At 41.8% G+C, this 27,744-nt stretch overlaps 2 protein-coding genes across 2 annotated transcripts in view; one reads left to right on the forward strand and one right to left on the reverse strand.

Annotated features, from left to right (window-relative positions):
• Window positions 1-12,880, reverse strand: part of MYO9B (myosin IXB) — a 78,217-nt gene extending 65,337 nt beyond the window's left edge. The window contains exon 1 of the mRNA XM_065422395.1: window positions 12,789-12,880. The gene's annotated coding sequence lies outside the window, so the exon portion shown is untranslated. The remainder of the gene's footprint in view (window positions 1-12,788) is intronic.
• HAUS8 (HAUS augmin like complex subunit 8) lies at window positions 1,858-27,744 on the forward strand. The gene is given in 12 exon segments (XM_065422365.1): window positions 1,858-1,998; window positions 14,889-15,006; window positions 15,009-15,158; window positions 15,582-15,637; window positions 16,153-16,258; window positions 17,840-17,953; window positions 19,236-19,318; window positions 20,678-20,752; window positions 21,887-22,045; window positions 23,056-23,197; window positions 23,885-24,026; window positions 26,683-27,744. Coding segments are annotated over 12 exon segments (1,407 nt in total). The 3' UTR covers window positions 26,804-27,744.

Raw genomic sequence — 27,744 nt, forward strand, 5'->3', positions numbered from 1 at the left:
TACTACATACATTCACAGAGGGAGAAAATAGGAAGAGTCACCATAATGGTTGCTTCACTTCAACCAAATACGAAATCCAGATGCGGTTTGCTTTATTTTAATACTGTTGAATTTTCAGAGGCCCTCTTCCTCCTTGTGGAACAGTCACCTCATGTAAAATATTTAGAGAGTTATTTAATATTGATGTTAAAGGTTATTTTAATGTTAAAGGCTGGGATTTTCAAAGGACTAAGGAAATTGGGTACCCAGCTTTCAATGAATTCCTTTTGAATTGATTTGCCTTTGAAAAATCCAGATTAAATTATTCAATAATTACTTTGCGTGAAGGTGACCAAAACCATTAAAACTAAAATGTTAAAGTTCACTTTGGAGTAGTCTGAAATGCAATGTTGCAATAATCCACTTCAAATACAAACAGGAGGAGAACCTCAGCGCAGTGTCATAAAATTAGAAACTTTAAAGCATATCAATTGTTAGGCCTAATTACCTTGACAGTATCCTTTAAAAAGAGCTAAAAGTGGTCTCATGAAATCTTCAAAAGCAAAGCAGAAATGAACATGGATGTTCTGTGAAGCAACAGGCATTCAACAAAATAGGATGTAAATATCTACTGTTCTACCCATCAATCTGCTTACAAATGCCAGCAGAAGTTGCCTCCACTATTCATCCCAACAGCTCAAGGCCATGATTTGGCAGGTAGTGAACTGAGGGCTTCTCTGCCTACAAGTTCAAAAACTATACTAAATCATAACCTAGAGCAGTGATTCTTAAACTTTTGTACTGGTGACCCCTTTCATATAGCAAGCCTCTGAGTGCGACCCCCCTTATAAATTAAAAACACTTTTTTATATATTTAACACCATTATAAATGCTGGAGGCAAAGCAGGGTTTGGGGTGGAGGCTGACAGCTCGTGACCCCCCATGTAATAACCTCACGACCCCCTGAGGGGTCCTGACCCCCAGTTTGAGAACCCCTGACCCAGAGGCTGAAATACACTTCTCTTGGGATAAACATTTAAAATCACTCAAACAGGAGAAATCAAACATTTCAACTAAACTAGGCCTCAAGCCAAGACGAGATATACCCTAGAGCCCTGTTGGACCCAGCAAGGGGTTTGGTGGGCCTTTTTTCATATTTTGCTCAATGACAGCTCCAAGGACTGCCCAAGCAGATAGGCCTTTTCTGCACAGTGGTGGGAGGGGACTGTCTGAGGTTTTAAAATACTGGCTGGGTAGTGTGGCTGAGGAAATAACCTTTTGGAACATGCTCTAGACTAGGTAGAAACTAGTCAATGCTGGTCAGGCAAACCATATAAGCAAATTCAGCACAATTTTAAATAACAGTTTTATTAGCTGGTTCAGACACTTATCGCTTCAGTGTAAACAGGGCCCTAAATGATACACAAAACTGAGGTCAGCTGTAGCAGAGACATTTGACACAGAAGAAAATTAGACTCTTAAGATGAATGTCTGTTGCCACAGACTATTACTGGAATTTCAGAAGGAAATAGTATGTCTAAGCAGTCTGCTAGAGCTAGTAGAATACATTACAGAAGTGAAGTCATGATGTACTACTGGAGAACTACTAGATATCTAGGCTGATACAAAAAAAACCAAACCACAGACCTTCAGATAAAATTATCTTCTTCCGCCTCTCTTGATTTCCTTATTGATTTAAAGTAGGACATTTATCATATGACCTAAGCAATGTTATTTTTTTATTATTTGTATTACAGTAGCACCCGAGGAGCCCTAGTCATGAATCAGGATCCCATAGTACTAGGTGCTGAACAAACAGAACAAAAAGTCCTTGTCCCAAAGAGCTTAAAAATCTAAGTATATGACAAGAGACAACGGATGGATACAGAAAGACAGGGAGTACAAGAAAACAATGAGACAATATTGGTCACCATGACAGGCAGTGGCTTCTGCACACCAGCAGCAGCACTGTCACAGAACAGGAGAGTTTTAAGGAAGGATTTGAAGGAGAATAAAGAGGTAGCTTTATGGATGTTTATAGGGAGCACCTCACAAGTCTGAGAGGCAGCATGCGAGAGAGCATGAAAGATGCTTGTCTGAAAATTTAGCAAGTGGGCAATGCACGCTGACAACATGAGCCAACAACTGGCTTCAGTCGTTCTTGTTTACTTCCCTTTTATAGTTGTATTAATACAAATAGAACCTTGCCGCATTAAAAACTAATAATTTAAATAGCACTTAGCCCTTCATCTTCAAAACATTGTACAAAAACTATTAATCCTCACAAAGCTATGAGGCAGGTATTTCCCTCATCTTACAGAGGAGGAAACTTATACAGAGATAATTAAGTGACTTGGCCGTGATCGCAGCAGGTCACTGGCTAAGACATGGTTAGAACTAAGGAGTTCTTGACTCCCAGACCTGGATCCCAGTCCACCAGACTCTGTTACCTCTGCAGACATGAACAGAGGAACAACTACATGGAATCCGTGTGCTGCAAAAGAGTTAACAAAGCATAGCTCACTATTCTTATCGCAACCTGAAGTACTATTATATATGCTGCACTTGCATCATCTCTATCTCCTCTTCCAATATTTTGGGAAAGTACTTTCAGGCTTCAGCAAGCCAAATTGATGTGACTGCTGAGATTGGAGGCAAATGTAATCTGAAACAATAGGGCAAGACAGGTAAACTGAAGCCGAAATTATAGAAAATTATAGGTCCCCTTTCTCTGACCACCTCGTCTGGAGCAAGGATACCTGCCAGCCTGGAACAGGGAAAGCAACAAAATAGCAAAACCTATTTTTTTTTCTGTTTCGGTTTTCATTACTCTTCCCTTCTGACTATATAATATACAGAATATTAACAGAATACTTACAAGAGGCACTAATATAATCAGTCTGTTAAGGATCACTGCTTAAACCAATATTCATTTTTATGCTAAGTACATGCAAATTGCTCAGCACTGAGTATACTGAAGATTTCCCAAACAATAACCTATTCAACATGAGAGCGTCTCATTCACTCTGTCACAGAAGAAGGGAGTAGCTGCCATTTACATCATTGGAGAAGAGCAACATCCCAGAACACAAATCATTTTCTTTGGGTGGAGGAGAGGGGAAGCAACATGCTTTAATTTTACCAAGTGATTAGCACTAACTTTTTAAATTCTCTTCTTGCACAGACAGACAATGTGAAGAGGAAGACATTGGAGTTGGGAAACTAGGCTAACAAGCAAATTTCAATGACTAATTCTGTAGATAGTTTCAAACTGCTCTTGAGCCACAATAATATCAATTACATTTTGTAAAGTACATAAGAACACTCTCTATTTTACAATCTGGTAAGCTATTGGAAAACAGGACAGTGCCTCAACCAGTATAGGGTAGCTGTTTAGTTTAAATAAGGCCATAATTTGAAGCTGCATATTTATCCAGTGAATCATACTGAAGCTAAAAAGGGAAAGCTACCATTACAACAAAAATGTGCAGGAAGAACGGTTCATATATTTCAGTTCTTTCCATTTTCATGTACACTTGGACTGCCTCATACTTAGGGCCCTTAGTTTTCAGGTTTTATTTTATTTATTTTCCCCCCAGGAATTTATCTGTGTTTATTTCTACTACAACAAAAACAGATGAAAATCAGTGCAAAAAATTAATTTTTCTGGGTAAATATAGGGGTTTATTTTAGTGGACGGAAGGACAGGGGGAAAAGTATTCAGTAGATTAATGCTTTGATGAATGGAATTCAATGTGGTTGCTGCAGAACTAAAACAGAACTCAAAACATAATGCCACCTCTGAGTTTAAGAAAACAATAGGTCTCTAATCCAGAAATGAAACTGTTTATTCAAATGAAAAGTTATCTATTGTAGACTTAGAACTATTAGCCTATAAATATTTACATTTAATAATTGGGCCACACCATTTGCAGCGCATAGACTCAACTTCATTCTCTCCTCCTGTTTTTGTTTTTTTTAAACTTTCAAATACTGCCTTGTGTTCTGATACAGATTTTTGTTTTCTTCCCATTTTAGTGTATCAAATATTTAAACCGTTGCCAGCTAACAGCTTGAAATGCGTACGTGGTGGGCGTGAGATTCATCAGTATGTTCAGATGCTACTCCTGGGGGAATTCTGCATCACTGCATGTGCGCATAATTCATGTTCCCCGCAGATTTATTTGTTTCCCTACAGAAAAATGAATTCTGCTGGGGAAACAAAGGGAAGCCACAAGATTGGCCACGCGTCCCGCCCCCCCCCCCCCCCCCCGACAGTGCAAGCAGGTCGGTTTGGGCACCTGGAGCAACCAGTAGAGACGTAAATCACTGCTGTGGGGGGTCTGGGAAGTCATGTGTGTGTGAGAGAGAGAGGCACTCTTTCCCTCTTGCTTGCTATTGCAGCACACTTGGCATGGAGGGGCAGGGCATCAGAGTGTTTCTGAGAAGGAAAGCGTGGGGCAGGCTCTGTCCCCTCAGGAAGAGCAAATGTAGCAGCCTGCCTGCCTGCTTAATGAATTGTTCCCATTGTCTTTGTGAATTCCCCGAGTATAAAACAGGTGTAAAAGTTTTAAGGCTCCTTTACATTGCCAGAGTGGTATAAAGGACAGTATGGCCTTATAAATGCTTATGGTGCTTTAGTGATTAGAACTGAGCTAAATTTTTTGACTGAAAAAATTTCCTATCAAAATGTGCTCTATCAGCTGTTTGCTGCTGACTTTTCTGGAGATGGTCAGTAGCCAATATAAATTGTGAGTTTGATTCCCCAGCCATCACCTGCTCTTCAGTTGCCTATTATGTAACACTGAGCATATGGCTGCATATATTTGTTGACTAATAACTAGAAATAAAGGGTCAAACCTAGCTACATTACTATTAGACAAAGGGGTTTCAGAATTTTCTCCAATGCGCCCCACTCCCATTCTCCATCCATTGTATTGTAGTTTAAATAAATTACCAAAATAATTGAAACCAACGTGATTATATTGCGTTATTTTGATAAATAAAATATGGAGAATTTTAAAATATTGTGTGCATAATTTTTAATTTTTGGTGCAGAATTTCCCCAGGAGTAAGATGTGTACGCACTTCAGAGCTTGCATTCATGCCTGTTTGTTTATTGTGTGTATCTTCTAGACTACTTCAACTGGCAGCTTTGCATATCCACACAGACTAATGTAAAAAGAACAGGAGTACTTGTGGCACCTTAGAGACTAACAAATTTATTGGAGCATAAGCTTATGTTAGTCTCTAAGGTGCCACAAGTACTCCTGTTCTTTTTGCGGATACAGACTAACACTGCTGCTACTCTGAAACAGACTAATGTATTATTTGAATACATATATCTCATGCAATGTACTGTATTTTCCTAATAAGTTATTTTTTATATATTTGAATGATACAAAAGTAGGGTAAAAATCAGAAAAAGAGAATAATGCTTTTTGTAAAACCCGGGATTTTTTCTGGTAAAAATCAGTTTAAACTGAAAACAAAGGGGCTTACTCATACTACACAGTTTCAAAGATGCATGATTTTATTTTGGCAGTGTTCATTGTTATGTATTTTTCAACATGAAAATAGCAACAATACGTGCCTGATATCCAAAGTCAAATACAGTTCAGTAATATTTAATTCAAACCACAGACTTTACAAGATACTAGTGTCCCTGAGTAATGTGGAACACCAATTTTCAATTATTTCTTTGCTTCAGAAACATACAGTTATTGACTATGACAGCAGCACGGTTTCTTAAACTGAAAAGGAGAAATTCTCCATCTCCCATAAGAGAGGATATTATAGAGGTGCCCCAACAACTCCAAGGCTGCACTGAGCTTTTCCACTTAAAGCAAGATTTAAATCCCTTAAATTAACATTGAGCTTCCCAAACATGTACCACTTCTTTCAATAAAAACAAACTTGAATTCTCTTGAAAATGTTCATATTACAATCAGCTGCAGACTGAGAAGTCTAAGCAACTTGAAATCCTTCTTTCTGGATATTTTACATACAAATGTAAGATTTTATTGGATTCACTATAACTATTTTAATGCTCTTAGACTTGTAATTTCCCACATTAGTTAATCCTGAATCAAACATCATCAAAGATTGGTTTTTGATGGCTAAACGTTATTACATTTTTCTTAACTGTTGTAATCAAGGAAACCAAGGGACAAAGAGTCTTTGCCATCGGCTTCCTATCACAGAACAAGCTGGAATATAGTAGGGGAGGCTGCAGGGAAAAAGGGAGCAAGCATGCTTCTTACCTCACCCTATCCCCACCCCAACCTCAGCTTTGCTGCTCAGTGCTGCATAAGGTAGAGGAGGTATTCCCCACCATCTCAACTACCTGCTCTGCTCCTTACCACCCCTCAAGCCCCTGCATCACAGCCCCACTCTGCCCAGACCCCAAAGTCCCTACAAATCACATACAATGCACACATCCAATTCCTTTGAATCACACTCAGATGCACAGCTTAGTTCTGAACTCAGCAAAATTAAGATCTCTATTGGACATAATTTTACTTCAAAAGCCTATAATGCATTATTACCTAAATTAATCTGATGTCAGAATTAAGGCTATGGTGCTTATTAAGTGAGATTGAGAGGAATAAGATGTGTGTGGCTGTATGGTGGAAACAAAATGGAGTTAGCTGTGGAGGCAGAGTCGGAGCTTGTTTGGATACCATGAGGATTGTGTGGCAAAGTGCATGAACGAAGGTGGCCTGGATGTTAATGTTGTCTTTCCTGGTGATTTTCTTAAGAACATAAGAATGACCATACTGTGTCAGAAACAAAGGTCCATCTAGAACGGTATCCCGTTTTCTGACAGTGGCAGGTGTCAGATGATTTAGAGAGAATGAACACAACAAGGCAATTATTCAGTGATCCATCCACTGTCGTCTGGTCCCAGCTTCTGGCAGTCAGAGTCATAAGGACAGCATGGGGTTGCGTCCCTGACCATTTTGGCTAATAGCCATTGATAGATCTATCCTCCATGAACTCACCTACTTATTTTTTGAACCCAGTTATATTTTTGACCTTCACATCATCCCCTGTCAACCAGTCCCACAGGTTGACTATGCATTGTGTGAAGAAGTACTTCTTTATGTTTGTTTTAAACCTGCTGCCTATTAATTTTATTGGATGACCCCTGGTTCTTGTGTTATGTGAAGGGGTAAATAACTCTTCCCCATACCATTCATGATTTTAAAGATCTCTATCATATCTCCCTTCAGTTGTCTCTTTTCCAAGCTGAACAGTCCCACTCTTTTTAATCTCTCCTCAGATGGAAGCTGTTCCATAGCCTTAATCATTTTTGTTGCCCTTCTCTGTACCTTTTCCAATTCTAATGTATCTTTTTTGAGATGGGGTGACCAATACTACATGCAGTATTCAAGGTGTGGGCATACCATGGATTTATATAGTGACATTATCTGTCTTATTATCTATTCCCTTCCTAATTGTTACTAATATTGTTAGCTTTTTGGACTGCTGCTGCTGAACATTGATCAGATGTTTTCAGAGAACTATCCACTGTTTCTTGAGTGGTAACAGATAATTTAGCCACCATCATTTTGTATAATTGAGATTATGCTTTCCAACGTGCATTACTTTGCATTTATCAACATTGAATTTCATCTGCCATTTTGTTGCTCAGTCATCCAGTTTTGTGAGATCCCTTTGTAACTCTTCGCAGTCAGCTTTGGATCTGAATGATTTTTTTATCATCTGCAAACTTTGCCATCTCACTCTTTACCTATTTTTCCAGATCATTTATGAATATGTTGACTAGCACTTGTCCCAGTACAGGTCCCTGGGGGATCCTGCTATTTACCCCTCCACTGTGAAAACTGACCATTTATTCCTACCCTTTGTTTCTTATCTTTTAACCAGTTATCGATCCATGAGAGGACCTTCCCTCTTGTCCTATGACTGCCTACTTTGCTTAAGAGTCAGTGAGGGACCTTGTCAAAGACTTTCTGAAAGTCCAAGTACACTACACCCACTGGATCACTTGGTCCACATGCTTGTTGGCCCCCCTCAAAGAATTCTAATAGATTGGTGGGGCAGGATTTCCCTTGACAAAAGCCATGTTGATTCTCCCCCGGTTCTTCATTCAATTAGTAGTAGTACTCTGCTAGGGCCTAGTTTCCTGAAGGAGGCTGGGTCCCCATTGTGCTGGGTACTATAATTACACCCATGAGAATTCACTTAAGGTACTTTATCTCTACGTTTTATGGGGTTTAGAAATAATTTATTCAGCCATACCATAATCTAGGCATATCTGAAACAGCTTTACAAACACTGTGCAGCTAAAGACCATTGCTCTTTGAAGTAGTAGAGCATATTATCTCTGCAAAGATCTCCACCATGTTACCAATTGAAACTCAATATTGTATACGGTATCATAATAAAGCCCAGGTAAATCCAACTCTACATGCTCCACTTCATTATTAAAAAGGCACTTGATGTAATCAGTAAACAAAACAAGGCACACAAGAGAAACTGACCTCAGTGAGGAGGCAAGTAAAGTCAAAGACCAAAACAAAGAGGTTCTGCTAATCCTTTCACGGATGTGCCACCCATTATTATTTTATTAGTTTTTTATACAAGGAAGAATTTTAAATATGATGCCTGGAGCGCTCTCTCTGCTTGAGACAGGGGACTTCTGGGAAGTTTTCAATCTACTTTTTTTTGTATGCTTGTATTTGCAAATTGAGGATTGGTAGCATCAAGCCTTGAAGCACAGTTCTTGCAGCTAAAGTTCATGGCACCTGAGGAATACAGTGCCCAAGTCTATTTTAAATGGACGCTTATTTTTTACCACCCCCCACCATAGGTAAGATGCATCTCCTCCACACATGAGGATCACACATAGGCTATAGCTACACTGGCGCTTTACAGCGCTGCAACTTTCTCGCTCAGGGGTGTGAAAAAACACCCCCCTGAGCGCAGCAAGTTACAGTGCTGTAAAGCGCCAGTGTAAACAGTGCCCCAGCGCTGGGAGCCGTGCTCCCAGCGCTGTAAACTAATCCCCTCGTGGAGGTGGAGTACCTGCAGTGCTGGGAGAGCTCTCTCCCAGCGCTGGCGCGTGACCACACTCGCACTTCAAAGCGCTGCTGCGGGAGCGCTCCCGCGGGAGCACTTTGAAGTTTCGAGTGTAGCCACGGCCATACAAATGACCTATTGGACATTGTTCTTAAATTAAAGTTGCTTCCATATATGGCCAGAGGTTCCTCTTTAACCCCCATTTTAACAGTGTAAAAATATTAAACTATTTTTAAGATCATGGCTAAATGCTAGAAAGGAATTCTACATAGACATGAAACGTCTAGTTAAAAATAAATTAAACAATATCTATTCAGAGGCACTTTTTACAATCTTTAAGTCCCTAGAGATGCAATATATATCTATTTTGTATAATGGCAAGGAGAATACTTTGATCAGTTTATATATAAACATCAATCAACTATACCTTAAATCAGATAGAATAAATGCCAATTCTCACTGTTAGTATTGAAGTATGGTATACCAAATCAATTTTAAAGAGAAATATTTTGTATTTGGGATTCAAAGCTGAGGACATTTTATATTTGGGACATAAGCAATGTATCTGTAGAAATTCTTAGTGTGTTATTTAAAAATTACACACACTTTCCACACCATAAATGTGTAAGAACAAGTACCAAATCCTGGGATCTTTAAATAAAATCAGTTAAAAGTTATCAAGAGTTGAGACAACCAAGATTACATATTTAAGGGTTTTTTCTTTCCAAATTCCTAAGATATGAGAAACAAGACATTTGTCCTTCCAACTAATAGGTCATTTTTTAAGCTGGGCAGACTTGGGTTATAAGTATATGAGTCAAACAGTTTATTCATACATCAGATTGTTCAACAGGTCTAGTGCTTGAATCACTATTTGTCAGAAAGCTCCGTCTGTACGAAGTTTCAATTATGGATAGGTCTCATTTAAATTTTTCATCAGCTGCATTTACGGTTTCTAAATTATTCAGCCCTACAAGCATTTTAAGTTCCATAGCAAAACTGGAACAGAGACCTAAGAACTCCCCTATTCCTATACTGGCTAGAACTTCTGAGTTTTTGGGCTGCCCCATTTCACTGACATACAGCATAACAGAGTCAACTTCTGGAAAACGCTCTTTATTAAGCCATTATTAAGTCATTCTCAAGTATAGCAAGAAAGCACGGTTCAACTTGATACAGTAAGGAAGCTAAGCAGAAAAAATCTAGTACATAGCACTGTGGGCTCTCCCACGCTTGGGAGTAAGCCTGGGCACCAACGCTTAAAATTTAGGTGTTTCCCTGGTTTTTGGGAATGGGACAAGAAGGGAGCACACTGGTGCAGCAATGGCACAATAGTTGCTTGGAAAAAAAAAAAAAACTCCCACATTGTCTCCAATGGGAATCACCCACTCCAACACCGAAGTTCATTGGGGGTAAAGTACAGAAGTGAATGACTACTGAAAAAGGAAAGCATTTAAATACAGGATGCTGATTAATACCACCACCATCACTACCTACTCTTATATAGTACTATCCATCAATAGAGCTCAGAAAGGTGGCCAGTCATTTACAGATGGTGGAACTGAGGCACAGAGGCGGGAAGTGACTTGCCCAAGGTTACCCAGCAGGCCAAACACAGAGCTGGGAAAAGAACCCATGTCTCTTGAATCCCAGTTCAGTGCTCTGTCTTCTAGAGCACACTGCCAGAGTCAATGGAATGGCAGAGATTAACATGGATTACAGTGTAAGCATAACAAGAGAAGAGCTGATAAATTGAAATGAAGCAACAATTGCTTTTATTAAAGTCTATTGATCATTCAGGTACACTGCAACCAGATGTGATATGCTGTCGTATATGTCACACCCGATTAGAGTGACTGAATTTACTCCTTTTCTTAAGGCAAGGAAATGTTAAAATTTTGCATTTTTAGTTGTGCTATTTTATATAAATTCTGGATAATAGCATCATGCAACTTTAAAGGGAAAAAGAGTCAAAACTTTTGAAGAAGAAGAATCTTTTTAGGCAAATAAGTATATATACCCCTCTCCACAAAGTTTACAGCTTGTGGAGAATTATAAACACAGCCGTCTTGTTTTTCCTTCAGTTTTTTCTATATAAATCTGTTCCTGATGAGATACAACATAAAGAAACCAAAGGTTTACTGAAGTCAACGGGGGTGAATATTCATGTGCTAATTGGAATGTAGGATTGCCTCATGACAATTTTAGGACAACTGCTCCTGTTGGCCCAGTAATAGGTCTGAAATTCCTGAGCCCTTCTGAATGCTTGCAATAAATATCTTATCTGCAGATAGGAAAGCAGGCAAACTGATATTAATCCACTTTGAAGTGTTGTGTGTGGAGGGTACTGATGCCATCATCCTTGAAAAGCTGATCACATGTCAGAAGTCTAAGACCACCTCCATGACCTCTGCTACCATCTTACGGAAGATGGAAACAAGTAATTGGAGAACTGTTGTGGGCATTGCTTATTTCTCACCAAATTCAGAAATTCTAAGTTGTGAATTCCCCACGATGCTCACAAATGGAACTAGTTACGATATGAATATTAGTCTTCAGCCATTTTTCTAGTCAAAGTACAGGAAGCTAGAAAAAAATGTAAGCTTCCTAGCTTTAAGACCTTAACATTCTTTGGACATAAGACACAGTGGCAATAGTAACCACATTGCAATCCTGTCTGCTAAACACAGCAATGCAGATAGATGCAGCATAGCATAGTACAACCTACAGGCACTTTCTCTTAAAACTTGAGCACAGAGTAGGAGTCTGCCCATCACTACAGGCCTGAGGCAGCCTGTACAGTAGATAGGTCTGTAGTGCCTCCTGCTCACTGGTCTCAGTTGTAGAGCATGGAACAGAGAGCACCCACAATCACACCCGCGTGCTTGGGTTTACTTCCAAAGCCCAGGCACCAGAACGGCTTAGGAAATAGCTATGAGCTGGAAAAACCAAACTCCACTGCCAATAACAGTTCCAAGTAGTTCCGATTCCCCAAGCAAACCTTGAAGGACCTTATCTAGGGAGTTGGGGCAACCAGAATGTGTCTTCCTCCCCCTAACCTCCCAAATCCCATGGGCAAGCCCTGCACCAGCTGAGAGGGCTTGAAGCTACAGATCCCCCCATGTATTTATAGAGGATCTGATTCAACCCACCCTCCCGCACTTCCTCTCCAGGACTCTCCTCCTCCCACCATCGCCCCCTGTATGACACTTCCCATGTTAGCCTCCAGTTCTCCATTACCCATCACAAAGCAACTCCCATCTGAAGAACTTTATATAGCATTACCGCCTTCTCCTCCCAACCAGCCTCCATTCTCCCCACAACCATCCCACACTCCTTCTTCCAACCACACCTTCCCCCCACCGATCAAACCAGCCCCCTTCTCCCCCCAACCAGGGCTGCTAGAACAATTTGTATAGTGGGGGTGCTTAGAACCATTGAACCAAATTGTAAAGCCTGTATATAAAGGAAACCACTTCAATCCAGGGGGTGCTGCAGCACCCCCATCCCCCTTCTCCCAACTGCCCCCATCCTCCCAAGCCCTTCCCCAACCACCCCTGGCCTCCCCATCCCCCTTCTCCCCACGCCCTTCCCCGGCCTCCCCTGTTCTCCCCATCCCCCCCACGCCCTCCCCCAGCCTCCCCATCCCCGCGCCCTCCCCCAACCGCCCCCGGCCTCCCCATCCCCCTTCTCCCCACGCCCTCCCCCAACCGCCCCCGGCCTCCCCATCCCCCCACACCAGCCCCTTCCCGCTCACCCACCGAGGGAGAGGAATGAGTGGGGCAAAGGCCCGCTCTCCATCGCGTTCCTTTGGCGGCTCGGTTGGTCGATCACTCCCAGCCCGGCGGCGACCCCTCCTACTAGGCCCCGCTGAGGCACCGCTCACTTCCGCGTTTGAGGGGAAGAGACAGGGCAACGCCGGGCAGAGCCTCAGGCGCTCCGAGCAGCTAGTGCGCACGCGCGCGAGAGCCTCGCGGTTGCAGAGCTGTCTCCTTTTCTGTTCCCGCTCCTGCGCTCATCCCGGGAGCAGTTTCTCCGCAGCCTCGGTGGGTACAAGGCGGGAACAGATGTTACTAGACAAGTGCCTGGGAAGCCCAGACTCCATCGCGGGGATGTACATAGGCCATGTGAGCCAGCAAAGAAAAATTCCCTATGAGCCACGCAGCCTCTTCCCGGCTAGACAGGCAGGGGAGCAGATTGTGATGTGACTGGGTAGCTACAAAGCACAGCCGACTCCATTCAACTCTTGTTATTGCCTGGCAAAGTTCTGGTCCCTACTGTTATCATCAGCCTCCTACAAACCCTAAAATTCAGTGAAAAACAGCGCACCCACCCCGCTAGATGGCAGCAGAGCTCAGCTCCTGGAAGGCAATATTTGGGGTAGCCAGAGGCACTGGACTGGGAGTAATGGGTGGCGGGGGGCAGCAGGTTCTGCGTTTCCTTGGTGCTTGATTTGTGCCAGGGCTGAGCCCCTGGCACCCAGGGCCGGCTCCAAGCACCAACGCAGCAAGCAGGTGCTTGGGGCGGCCAACGGAAAGGGGCGGCACGTCCGGTGGCAATTCGGCAGGGGGTCCCTCAGTCCCTCTCGGAGGGAAGGACCTGCCGCCGAATTGCCGCCGAAGAATGAAGCGGCGGTGGTAGAGCTGCCATCGAAGTGCCGCGATTGTGGCTTTTTTTTTTTTTTTTTTCCCCGCCGCTCGGGGCGGCAAAAACACTGGAGCCGGCTCTGCCGGCACCTCTAGGCTTGGCAGTTCATAGCCCAGCACCTCTAGGCTTGCTGCATCAGTTACGAATGTAAAAAAATTGCTTGAGCCCCAACATCTCTTTCATTACAAAGTAAGCACTGGGTTTGCTCTATGCCCAGCTGCACTTAGTGCGCCAGGTGGCAGCTCAGCACCAAGAAGCAGGTCAGTGCTGCATGAAAAAGGAGATCGAATTGATACCTTTCCTTCTCTCACACACATTCCTAGCCACTCTGATCTCACCTGTAGACTAGCATCACCCCATTGAGACCACGACTCTAGGTTTTTTGCCGCCCCAAGCAAAAAAAAAAAAAAAAACCCTCCAGGAGCGCAACTGCCAAAGCAAAAAAAACCCAAAACAAACAGAGTGCAACTGCCCTGAAAACGTGCTTGGTTTCTTGGTTTGCTGGTGCCTAGTGTCTCATCCTCACTTCCGTCCCTTTACGTCTCTGTTACACAGGAGAGGTTCCAGTTGCAGGAAAGGGTGGCCAAAATCAGGAGCCTTAAAAGATCTGCAGTGTTGTCAACTCTCACAATTTTAACATGAATCTCATGATAATTAGGTTTTTTTCCTTAAAGTCCCAGATGCTGGAGTCAAAATAATATATGAGAATCTGAGCTTTTATTTAAAAAAAAAAAAAGGTAAACCCCTAGTACTTGTGATGGCAGATAAACCTTGACAATATTACCCCCTACTCCCAAAGACTCAGAAACAAGAAAGAAAGAAACAATTAATATTTTAGCTCACGATTTTTAAGCCTAGCTCATGATTTGCCGGGGGGGAAGGGGTGCTGACTCATAATTTTTAACATTTAGGGTAGGAACCACTGGATCATGGCCTGCTGCAGATGGGTGACCCTGGCTGGCAGGTATAAGCAGGGAGTGGTTTCTGGTGCCCCAGCGAGGCCATGAGCAGGCTGGCGGAAGGGTCCCAGTGAATGTATTGTCCTGCGCTTACTGCCCACCTTGGCTCCCCGAGCTACTGGCCGTGGTCCCCCGGGGGCGAAGGTACAAGGTCCCTGCAAGGACTTGGGGTGGGGTGGCAGGGGCGGGAAATAGCTGCGTCTGCCTTTCCCCTCCAAGCCGGCAGGGGGCGAGGCTCGGAAGTGGGCGTTCTAGCTGCTCCGTTATGAACTCGATGATGGGGCTAGAGCGTCCCTCGCTCAGCGCTTGCCCGGCAAGTTTGACTGGCATGGCGGCGGCGGGAAGCCCGGCGGGGTGAGTGAGGGGCGCTGCCCCGTTATTGCCCCTTCTCCCCGGGGCGGAGCCCGAGCGGGCCCTTCGCCCCGCCTAAGTGTGCGCTAACCGCGTGCCCGTGTTTGTGTAGGGTGCCCCCGGGAGCGGAGGGAGCTGCTGAACCGGATGGGAGCGCGGGGGCGAGGCCTAAAGGTAGGGGCAGCGCTGCGGGTGGGCGATAGGGTGGTGGGGACCGGGTGGGCCCGTAGGTAAAAATCCGCCGATTTCTGCTTCCCCGGAGACACCTGTGTCGGATCCGTGCCGCTGCCCGTTCTCCTCACCCTCCAGCGCGTCCTGCGGGTTGTGACCAGGGACATTGGGCCGCCCCCGCGTTCACCCCCCCCCCCCCCCCGCGTGTATAGCTCCTCCCTGCCTCCTCCTCCTGCTAAATAAGGGGTTAATAATCACCATGAGCCGGAAATCCCACTAGTAAAATATTCATCGGTTATAATTTATATCGTTATGTCGTGCATTTGCCTAAATGCTTAGTCGCCACGGTGCTGAGAGTGGTGTAATTTAGATGGAGATAAATAGTCTTATTGCTGGTCAGATTTCATTTTTTCCCCTTCTTTTCAGGTGGAAGAGTTGTGAAGGCTCGCTACCTTCAATATGATAGAAAACCTGTGGGGAAGGTTAAGTCTGGTTTCAAATTACCTGCTTTAAAAAAAAATGCTGGCCTCTAAGATAATAAAATGAAAGCTGATTGAAGAAGGCAATTTTAAAAAGTGAAATATATCAGGCGTCAACTGAAAAACAAATATTTTTAAAGAGACTAGACTATGGTTTAGAAATATGTTTGGCAGCCTCTGACGCTGTAAGAGCTCATCCACTCTGCTTAGTACTATTGGTTAAACAATATGGGTTTCTTTAACCCCAGTCACTGAGAGTTCCCTGCTGCATTCTTATGAGCTGTCACCAAGTCCCAGAGAGAAAAATCAGGATAAGGAATTAAAGCCAAGCCCAGGCCTCTTATGTGACTTTGCAAAGCATTGTGATGCCCCAAGGCAGTGTTTTGGGTTTTGTTTTGTTTGTTTGTTTAAATTATCTGTCTATTAGTGAAATTCTGTAATGAAGTAGGAGCCAAGACAGGACATTACACCTCTTACTCATAATTAAATTGGAATATTTTCTATTTTCTGGTTGGCAGAATACCTCAGCAAATTCCTCTGTAGTGTCTGGTGTAAAAAGATCTGAAAAAGGGGAAACCCCAACTGGAAGAAAAGGTCTTTTTCAGAAATGCAAAGCCACCACAAGTAAGTGGGGGTTTTTTGTGTGTGTGTTTAGCAAAACTATTCTTTATGGACTTATCTCAACCTGTGTTGCTGTAGTATCACTGCGGGAGCAGTGACCACCAACTGGTCGATCATGATCAACTGGTCGATCCTAGAGGATCTCCTAGTTGATCGCGATCTCCAGCAGTGCAGCGGGGCTGCTGCTAAGGCAGGCTCCCTGACTGCCCCGGCAGCACACTGCTCCCGGAAGTGGCCAGATGGCCCAGATGGGGGGGAAGGGTCTCCCTTTGTGGCTGCTCCTGCCTGCAAATCCCGCCCCCGCAGCTTCCATTGGCCACTGCTCCCCGTTTCCGGCCAATGGGAGCTGCAGGGGCGGGGCTTGCGGAGAGGGGTAGCGCGGAGTTGTGTGCCCTGCTGGGGGGGCGCATTGGCCCGTTCCAGGAGTGACATAAGGCCTGGATAGGCAGAGACCCTGCTTTAGCGGCAGCCACAGCAGGAACCACTTCAGGAAAGTGCTGCCTGGCAGGAGCAGCCTCCTGCACCCTGAGTCCCTGCCCCAGCCCTGACCCCTCTCCCGGAGCCGCACCCCTGCCCCAGGCTCAGCCCTGACCCCCCTCCCACACTGCAAACCCCTTGGTCCCAGCCCAGAGCTTGCATCACCCCCCTACCCTGCCCAGTGAGGGTGGGGGAGAGCAAGCAAGGGGGGGGTGGAATGGGTGGAGCTTTGGGGAAGGGGCTGAGCCTCAGGGAAGGGGTAGGGTAGATCTGGGGTTGCCCTTAAATTCAAAAAGTGATCTTGGGCGTAAAAAGGTTGGAGACCTCTGATCTAAAGATCATAGACTAGATAGTCTAGAGGCCTACAAAAGCTTTTCCCCCCCTTATCTGACAATATAGCAGCATTGTGACTCCTGTCATTGATACTTAATACTATTGTATTTTAATGTAATATGTGTAGAGAATGTAGAACTAATCTATCTAGAAATGAAACACCATATTAATTCTCTAGAATAAGCAGATACCTGTCATTCTGTAGATGGATTGGGCTGCTACTTTAATACCCAAAAATACTTCTCTAATTTTTTGTATAGATCTAGACGAATGAACAGTAAAACCCCACAACATATAAATCACTAGTAATGTTGCAAATCTACATGTGTGTACAATGATCTTGTATGTGACTCTCAGTGTCTGAGCACTTGTCCAGGTGATCATCCAGTTTAGTCTGGTAATGTGGGAAAGGAATATTTTAAAATTATTTTAATTCAGCGTTACTTCTGTAGAGCTTTAATCACATATACATTACCTTTTACTTCATTTGGGTTCTGCTCATGTTGGCAAGCTATGAAATGGCTAAGATAGCCGCATTCTGAACAAGTTGAACCCCAACTAAAAGGAATTCTGCAGCAAGTTACACCTGCTATGTTTGTTGACTTTTGGAAGACAAAAAAGGTGGCAATATCCAGATGACACTTTTCTGTGGTGTGTTTTATTTTAAAAAAAAAAAAAAGAGCTATTGTGCAAGCGCTTGTGAACTTGCAGAACTAGGTGTTCTGGGCTGCTCACTTACGTTCTACCACACTAAAATAACGTATGTTTCTACAGGCACTGCCCCTAGCACACTAAATCGTACTATCTTGGGAAAAGATGACTTGCAGTCCACTTTATTAGAGGGCCATAAAATTGCTCGACCTGACCTGGATCTCTCAGCTATTAATGGTAAGTTTTCTCCTTTAACTCGCATTCTAATTTTAACAATGATGTTAAAAGGAATGTTAATGGTATTTAACATTTTTCTGAAGATCTCAAGCATACTACAAAAGAGGGTAAACTATTACCCTCATTCTGCAATTGGAGAAACTGACATAGTGAGGTGAGGCCTAAATTTTTAAGTGTGGCCTCTAATTTTCAAATCCTCAATTTTTGGGGTGCCCTACTTCTAAATTCCTAGGACTTGATTTTCAGAGCATCCACCACTCTGATTAGTAGTAACATATTGAATTTTTTGTAAGCGCTCACCCCTTCTGGAAATTATGCCTCAGGTATTCGAAGGTAGGCACCTAAAATTAGAGGCCAGTTTTGAAAAGTTGGTGTGGCCATGTTCATCGAGTCAGTATCAGAGCCAGGAATAGATTGTGTCTGCTTGGGCTCTTTCTTCCCTTGATAAAATCAGTGTGGATTGATTTAAATCAAGGCAATTTAAAATCAGCAATTTAAATCGCCAAGTGAAAAGACTTGATTTAAATAATGGATTTTAATCCTCTTCCATTTTGTACTTCCTTTATTTTCTAAAGAAAGGTACGTTCTCAATTATATAACCATTAAAAGATGTTGATTTACAACTAAATAGGGCCTTTACACTAGATTTGATATGTATTTTTGCTACCTAGGAAGGTACACTATAACTATATATATTCATTTAAGTAAATGCATAGCTGAGTATTTTCAGATTCTTATTAATTGTACATTTTTAGTATGTTAAAAAATGGTGACTAACTTTTTGCTCATGATTTGTGTCAAGCTGCATTAGGATGGTAACTGGAATTTAAACACACAAGACCGTATGTAAAATTTATTTATGTTAAACAAAACAACCCCTTAATATCGTACATGATCCATTGTGCCATATTTATAAAGCTTGACCTTGGAATCAGAGAAGCTTCTTTCTTTACATGGAAAAATAGCCTTTAACTCAGTTTATGCTAGAGGCTCATGGAGTCAGCATTATTTTTTTATTTAAATGTTTTAAGAGATTATAATTTTAGATCTTCACATATTTTGTATTAAATTCAGATGTCATTTTAAAAAAAAAACTTACTTTAAATAAAATAAAATCTGATTAAAAAGTTTTAAATCAGTTTTTATCCACCCTGCATAAAATCATATTAAAACTGTCTTTTTTTAAGAAGCTGATTGTCTCACTCAAAGCATTTTGGCAGAGAAGCGCTGTGTGTGTACAGATTTTTATTTTTTTATATATATTTTTTCTTTTGTGGTTTAGACAAAAGTCTCTTAAAAAAGATTCCTGGTTCAAAGTCTCTCTTCAGAGCAGAATCAAGAACACGAAAAAAAGAACAGAATTCAGTAAGTGACACTTTAAATTAGCTGGAAATTGACACCGCTGTATTGACTGGGAATGTACTGAATAAGGATTTTTGTTCATCATTAACTTTGGCAGCAAGAGTTAAGACTTCCAGGGAGGAATGAAGACTTGTCCCCAGAAACCATGTGGTAACAAGTGTTTCTGTAGTGTGTTGTGGTGGTGAGAGTGTTGTCATCTTGAAAGCACTAAGGACTACTATGGGCTGAAGAGCTGTTGTAGGGCTTGTGGGTTAATGTTGCATGCAGTAGTTCCCAAAGGACTAGAATAAAGAAGCTGCCAATAAAACTAAAAGCATTGGGTACAAGCAGCTTTGCTAAAAATAGCCTGATAAATGCTCACAGAAGGAAATGTAATCGATCAAATTCAGCCATGGCTGTAAAGCTCATTAGGTTTGGACCTACTTATACTGGGCTAACCTCAGCTCTATATGTAAAATTTTACATTCCTTTTTAAGGAAAAAGATCTGCATTTTGCCGGTGAAATGCACCCTATCCTAAGCATTCTAAAATTTCTATCAAAGCATCAAAATATCCTTTGTTCTGACAGCTGCCATGTTGTATAGTGAAGTATCACCTTGAGTATCCAATATCATTTTGAATGGAGGAATAGAGAATGTATAATCCACTATGGTGCTTTCTTCATGTCACTACAGGGATGGAGGCCTCACCTTAGTGTGTCACCAAGCATATCTGTCCTCTAAAGTGTGACCAAGTACAATTAGTAAAGGCTCACATGGTCTCTGCTGGTGGGGATTTGATTTGTATACCACCAGCACTCCATTGTATGAGTCCAGCTTCCATTTCTTCTTAAACTCTACTCTTACTTTGGCTAGTCTTCCAGTTAGTTCTTCACCTTGCTGTGCTCTTACCCATGCTTTCTAATGATGTCCCAATGTTCACAAATATGCATGTAGGCTACTTGAATCCCATGACTTGTATAGTAGAGTACTTGAAAATTAAACTGAGGTCCCTTTTACGTTGACAACGATTCATCCAACACAGCATAGAAACTTCATATCCTCTAGCGGTATTGTGAATCCTTCAGAGAATACACTAGGTAAGGTGACAGGATAAAAGAACAATAACACAAAGATAACTAGCCTCCATGCTGTTAAGTGAGAAATGTTCCATTATTAAGAAATACACCCATTTAAAAAAACAATAGTCTGTGTGTAGTTGACACTTGGTGATAACAGGACAGACTTTGTTTGCAAATATACCGGTAATGATCAGAGATGCTACTTCGAACACAGACTCAAACTTTAGTTTAGAAATACTTGTTTGTATTTAATTTCTAAATGTGTGCTACCATTGATTTTAAAAAAATTTGATTTCCTTAAGAAATCTTCTGATCCTGATGATGTGATTGGGATGTTGGAATCTCAGGCATTGCTATTAATCTATGCATCAATGAAGGTAAGATACAAATAGTCAAATGTTTCGTATTCTAGAGCTACAAAAAACATAGACTATTGGAAAACTTTCTAAATATAACTGAAACAACCTTTCTGCCCCACACAAGTTAAATTTGTGCTTCAGATATCCTTGGTTATGCAATTGTGATTCACTTCAGACACTTTCTCATATACAGCATTCCATGCACTTCATTTAAATAATGATCAGAGTGAGAAAGCTGCTGAGATAGTTGGGAGGAGCCTCCAATTTCCAGACGAAGTGCACGCTTTGAATGACTGTTCTTATTTTTGCAGTGGTATAAGTGTGCATTATATACTATAGACAAAAGTATTGAGCCCCTGCTCCCAAGAGATTACAATCTAAATTAGGATGATTTAAGGAGGGAGAGCACCATAGTGGGAGGGGAATACGGATGGGAGGACAAGTGATTCAGCAATAGGCTTAGGTAGTCACTGAGGTTAATGATACAGATTTACATAGCTGTTTCTTATGATATGATAGCTTATAAACCTAATGGCAGAAGAATGTTTGGGGGAGAATTTGGAGGAGAGAGTAGAGTCAAATGGGGTGTGGTGGGGGATTTGGTATTAGAGGCTGCATGGAAGGTGAAGAAATAAGGGACCTGATGACATAGGGGAGTGGTTAAATGTTTGACTTGGCTGGAGTGAAGTGGACAAGGTGGGGAGTTGAGACTGGTACAGGATTCTGAAGACCTGGGTGGATATGATACAGAAGATGAGGAGAAGTCAGTGAAAACCTTTGAAGAAGGGATGGTCATGTCAGAGGGGATGAGTAGGGCATATGACACATCTCCCTCTGAAAACTCAGATAAATTTTTTTCCCCCTCTACCTTTGCACACTTCCTAAGTTTGCCCTTTATAGACTAGATGCCATCTTGACTTCAGGGAGCTGTAGTAAATGATCATGGAGGTGAGAATCTTCCTTTACAGAATATAATAGCATTTTAGTAACTATATAAGGTACAGAAAAATCACCGCATACAGCGAGTTAACTTCTGAATTCAAGCTTGTTTGAATTTCTCTTCTCTCTAAAAATATTTTGGAAATAACTTAACCCTTAAAGTACTTAGCTGTGGTTTAATATTGGCTCCAAATACATTCTTGGATTTCATAGATAGAAAAAAATATTGCCCAGCTGGAGGAGAAAGGTGAAAGAAACTTATCAATATTGTGTGAAGAAAAGGAAAAACAGCAAAAAAAGCTGTACGAGCTGAAACGCCAACTATTGCTCAAGAAGAGAGAGCAGAAGCTTGAAGAAGTGCTGGATAAACAGGTTAGTTTATCACACTTCATGTTTCTTCTGCAGTTTGCAAGTGCTCTGAAGAAGCAACCTTTGGCCTTTTGGTACATTTTGTGCCTCAAACAAAAAAGCATCAAATTTGAACCCTGCTGTGGCACTTTATGCTTCTCAGGCAATGTAAAGGGGGTAGAATACCTATAGCACCTGCTTTGCTGGCCTCTCCTGTATGGACTGGAGGAAACACATGGAGGTCTGAAGGCAGAGCAAGAGCATATTCTGAGCTGTGGGGAGGTGATAGTGCCCCAGTCACCAGAGCAGCTCATAATCTGAGGCATGTAAGGCTTAAAGCCACACTAACATCCTTTAGTCTTCTGTGATACACCTCTTGCGAAGCACAGCATCTGGCCCCAAACATCCTGGGCTACTACAGTTATCGGGGCCAGAGCAGAAGCACTAATCACCTCCTGGGTTGTGGGATGTGACACAATGGCATCTCCTTACAGTGTGTTTTCTGTTTTGCGGCATGGGATCAGCATAAGGAAAACTGCAATGGACTTTGATGCATTGGGATAGGTGGCAGCAGCTTCACCTTGGCAGTGGTAGCTGAGGGAACTTTTTTAAAACATCACTTAATGGGAACACATTGTAAAACTATAATAACCAAACACCAAGAGCCTTTCTAATAGTGATTTAAGCATCCCTTTAGAACTACCCCAACAGGTTAGAACAAAACATCTTCATTTTTTCAGTTTATTTTCTGCGTTGGCAGCACTTCCAAACAGAGGAAGTGAAGAAACAGATATTGGAGCAGGCCTTCTCAAACATGGAGGGGTAGCACTTTTAAAAAATAGGAGTATGTGATGATACAGCCACAGAATTGGTTGATTTCTTTAAACCATATTGATGATCTTTTTAATACTGAACTAGACTCAAATCTCACTTTATTCTTTAAGATAAACCAGATAACACATTCTGTCTGCTCTTTCAGAGTGGCTCCTCTGCATTGAGGTGCTGGGTTATCATGTGTCCCTTTTTCTTTCCAGATTGAAGTCCTTGCTCCTCTTCTTACTGTCTGTGAACAGTTTAAGGAGGAGTATAAAACCTTTGCGACTGCCCTGGATACCACTAGACATGAGCTTCCCATGAAGAACATTCACATAGAAGGAAATAGACACACATATTTGGGTATGAAAACTCCAAATGAGCAGGATTTTGCTTTTTTTTTTTTTCTTCAGTATACTGGACTCTTGTAATTCTGTGACTTGAAAGGTAACTATAATCTTGTTAATTCCATGGCATGTCTCTTGTTCGCTGCCCTTGGATTTTCTATGGAGGGGACACTGAAACGTTAGTCCCAAGCTTTGCTTTGTCTGCATATTTGTTCATCTCTAGTTAATAAGCTGCTTCCATCCAATTTATTTTTCTGTAAGAAGAGCAGAGCACACTAAACTAAGAGCATTTGTGTAGCATTTATAAGAGGGTTCATTATTACTGAAAGTATCTGCAAGGTTTGACATTTGGATAATGTATCAATAGCAACATATAACTAGCCAAGGAATTCTGAATAAATGGAGCTTGCGCTCCTGTTGTAGCAATACATGGTCTTGGCTTGTCAACTTTCTGTAGAACCTACTAATCTCCCAAACGGAATTGAGCGAGTTACCTAGTCTCCTGCTGTGATTAGTCCTAATGTAATTCAAGACAATTTTGCTCTCATAGTAATATGCTCCTGTTGTGTGTTCACCAGTACGCTCAGTTGTTCTTCAAGCTCTTGGGTGACCACTCAAGCTGCTGACATCTTTCAAATGTATATTATTAACAGGTGCCACTGTACATTCAGTGATAATAGCTGTAACATTTGCTCTTTCGTAGAGGATTTACAAAAGCATTTAGCTGTCACACAAAGTCTTTTGGTGGAAGCTGCGCCTGGCTACTTGGAAGAAAATTCAAAGGCATTCCCAGTACTGAAAGAACTTAAGGAAGTTGCTCTCAAAATGGATGCAGAACTTGAAAGGTATTTACAAAATCATGCTGAAGACTCCAGAGTTCTATAACGGATCTTAAAATCTGTTTAAAAATCTGTGGGTCCTATAACCTCTTCAGACAATCTATATATGAAATGGCTAGTGCCACTAAGCCTAGCTCCTGTACCCTTGTTTAGAGCTGGCCACGAATGGCCAGATTTTACCCCTTCCCCTACAGAACAAGAAATACACACCCATTTACTCCCTCGTTCCCACCCCCAAAGATCTACCTGCACAAAAGGCAATGAAGAAAACATCTTTCCTTTGAGAAAGGATCACAGAAGGGGGTGGTTACTGTGACACATAATGACTCCTCCAAACAAATTTCAACCAAGGCTAGCAGTCCTAAAGTCCTGAAAGACAAGACAACAGCAGATATCAGGGGTGTGGGTTGCAGGGATCGGCAGTGTGGGCTGCAGCACTCTGTCTTCAAGAACAAGAATGCGAAGAAGGCCATGACTCTGCTCTCCCATTCTTCCATATGGCTTTGCAAAGAGGCTCAAGTAATGGATTATACCTCCCCTCTGCATCAATGTATGTCCCTGGGAGGATCCTGGACCCAATTTCTTTCCCCTGCTATACCACATGAGTCACCACTTCAGTAAAGGCTTGCTGCTGGAACCTCCACTAGAGGTGGGAGAGGGACATAATGCAGTAGGGTAAATATTCCCCCAAGAAGCAGACTAGAGTTGAAATAACTAGGGCTGTCAATTAATCGTAGTTCACTCACGCGATTAACTAAAATATTAATTGCTATTAAAAGAATTAATTGCAATTAACCACACTTATAACAATAGAATACCAGTTGAAATTTATTATTTTTGGATGTTCTACATTTTCAATATTGATTTCAATTACAACACAAAATACAAAGTGCACAGTGCGGGGTTGTAGCCCACGAAAGCTTATGCTCTAATAAATTTGTTAGTCTCTAAGGTGCCACAAGTACTCCTGTTCTTTTTGCGGATACAGACTAACACGGCTGCTACTCTGAAACCAGTGCAGACTTTATTTTTGTTCACAAATATATGCACTGTAAAAATGATGAACAAAAGGGTATTTTTCAATTCACCTCATACAAGTACTGAAGTGCAATCTCTTTATCGTGAAAGTGTAACTTACAAATGCAGATTTTTTTTTTGTTACAGAGCTGCATTCAAAAACAAAACATATAAAACTTTAGAGCCTACAAGTCCACTCAGTCCTACTTCTTGTTCAGACAATGGATATGACAAACAAGTTTTTCAACATTGATGGGAGATACTGCTACCTGCTTCTTATTTTACCATGTCACCGGAAAGTGAGAACAGGCATTCGCCTGGCACTTTTTTGTAGCCGGTGTTGCAAGGTATTTACGTGCCAGATTTGCTAAACATTTGTATGCCCCTTCATGCTTTGGCCACCATTCCAGAGGACATGCTGATGATGCTCGTTAAAAAAATAATGCGTCAATTAAATTTGTGACTGTACTCCTTGGGGGGAGGATTGTATGTCTCCTGCTCTGTTTTACCCACATTCTGCATATATTTCATGTTATAGCAGTCTCGGATGATGACCCAGCACATGTTCGTTTTAAGAACACTTTCACAGCAGATTTGACAAAATGCAAAGAAGGTACCAATGTGAGATTTCTAAAAATAGCGAAAGCACTCAACCCAAGGTTTAAGAATCTGAAGTGCCGTCCAAATCTGAGAGGGACGAGGTGTGGAGCATGCTTTTAGAAGTCTTAAAAGAGCAACACTCTGATGCAGAAACTACAGAACCCAAACCACCAAAAAAGAAAATCAACCTTCTGCTGCTGGCATCTGACTCAGATGATGAAAATGAACATGCATCAGTCCGCACTGCTTTGTATCGTTATCAAGCAGAACCGATCATCAGCATCGAAGCATGTTCTCTGGAATGGTGGTTGAAGCATGAAGGGACATATGAATCTTTAGCGCATCTGGCACGTAAATATCTTGCAACGCCAGCTATAACAGTGCCATGCGAACACCTGTTTTCACTTTCAGGTGACATTGTAAACAAGAAGCAGGCAGCATTATCTCCTGCAAATTGTAACCATCCTTGTTTGTCTGAGTGATTGGCTGACCAAGAAATAGGATTGGGTGGACTTGCAAGACTTGAGAGCCTACATTGTTTTATTGTTGAATACGGGTTTTTTTGTTGTTGTTGTTGTTGTTGTTTTTTTAACATAATTCTACCTTTGTAAGTTCAACTTTCATGATAGAGATTGCATTACAGTACTTGTATGAGGTGAATTGAAAAATACTATTTTGTTTTTTACAGTGCAAATATTTGTAATCAAAAATAAAGTGAGCACTGTACATTTTGTATTTTGTGTTGTCATTGAAATCAATATATTTGAAAATGTAATAAACATCCAAAAATATTTAAAATAAATGGTATTCTATTGTTTAGCAGCATGATTAGTTTTTTTAATCGCTTGACAGCCCTAGAAATAACATGAAATGGAAAAACTCACAGGCCTGCTCATGACTGAACCCAGGGACCTCTCCCTGTACAACACCCCCAAGTTCTTGCTATATTGGTAAGCAAATCCCCATCTTCTACCACTTTACTGCTCATTTAATTAAGTTAAAGCAATTACTGTGGCTAATTGTAGTCTGTCTGACTTGTTTGCAGGAGCTTCAAGAAAGTACAGGACCTGTCCTTTGAAGTCAGTAAGGAAGTTTCTTTGCATAACCAAAAAGTCTGTGAAGAGACCCATGGAATAGAGACCCTGAAACACTGGTACTTCGATTAGCTTTGAAATGTTCCTCAGTTAGTGACTTGAACACCTGTGGATGCTAAACCAAGGCCAGGGAGCTGCACAGAAAAACAGAATAAAGTTAAGGACATCTGGCTGGTACATTTCCTCACTTAAACGTATGATAATTATAATACATTCATGAGACATGATGTGGAGCATTCTTATAACTGAACCAACATGGCATGAGTCCCTCATTTTAGACTCAAACCCTCAGGCCTACATCCTTTGTGGAAGCTCATTGTCGGTTGGTCACTTAAATGCTCAAATGTGGAGTAAGAGCTATAGGAAATGTTACTGTTGACACATTCAGTGCACGCATCCAATTTGTTTGTTTTCCTTGTGCCTCATCTCAGCTGCAGCAGGGCAAGAGATCTCTTCCCAAGGGAAATGTGGCTCAGAGGTCATTGTGTCAATATGTAGTTGCAGGAGCAAATGTGTATGCGACTGTGCATTATTGACAGTAGCCTGCAAGAGGGATGCCTGAGCTAATGCAGTGTGCACTGGTCATTCAGTGAGGAAGTGTAGCAGGAAGTCTAATCGCCCCTTTCCTATGTGATTTGGCAAGAGGAAAAGTCCAGAGAGATGGCTATCACTCTGTGGTAGTTAAATCAAATGATGTTGAAGGGGGTGAACTGATCACTGACTTCCCTGTAATATTGTGTTTGGCAAAGCTTGAAAACCTCGTGCTTAAATTCTTGTTCTGTATCTTAGTACTTCTTTTGTATTAGGTTAGGTTTTGTTTGGAAGGAGATCTAATATATCTTTCTAAAACTTACTCTTGTCACTAATGGCCTTATTGTACAGTTCACTCTTGCCAGGTCTTGGAGAAGGTCGTGTACAACTTCCCAGAGCCCTTTAAATACACACAAATGTAAAATAAACTTATTTCCTGAACTGTCTGTTCTGTTTCCCCATATTATTACTTTCTACAAGTT

Source organism: Emys orbicularis, chromosome 24, assembly GCF_028017835.1.
Source record: "Emys orbicularis isolate rEmyOrb1 chromosome 24, rEmyOrb1.hap1, whole genome shotgun sequence".
NCBI lineage: Eukaryota > Metazoa > Chordata > Testudines > Emydidae > Emys > Emys orbicularis.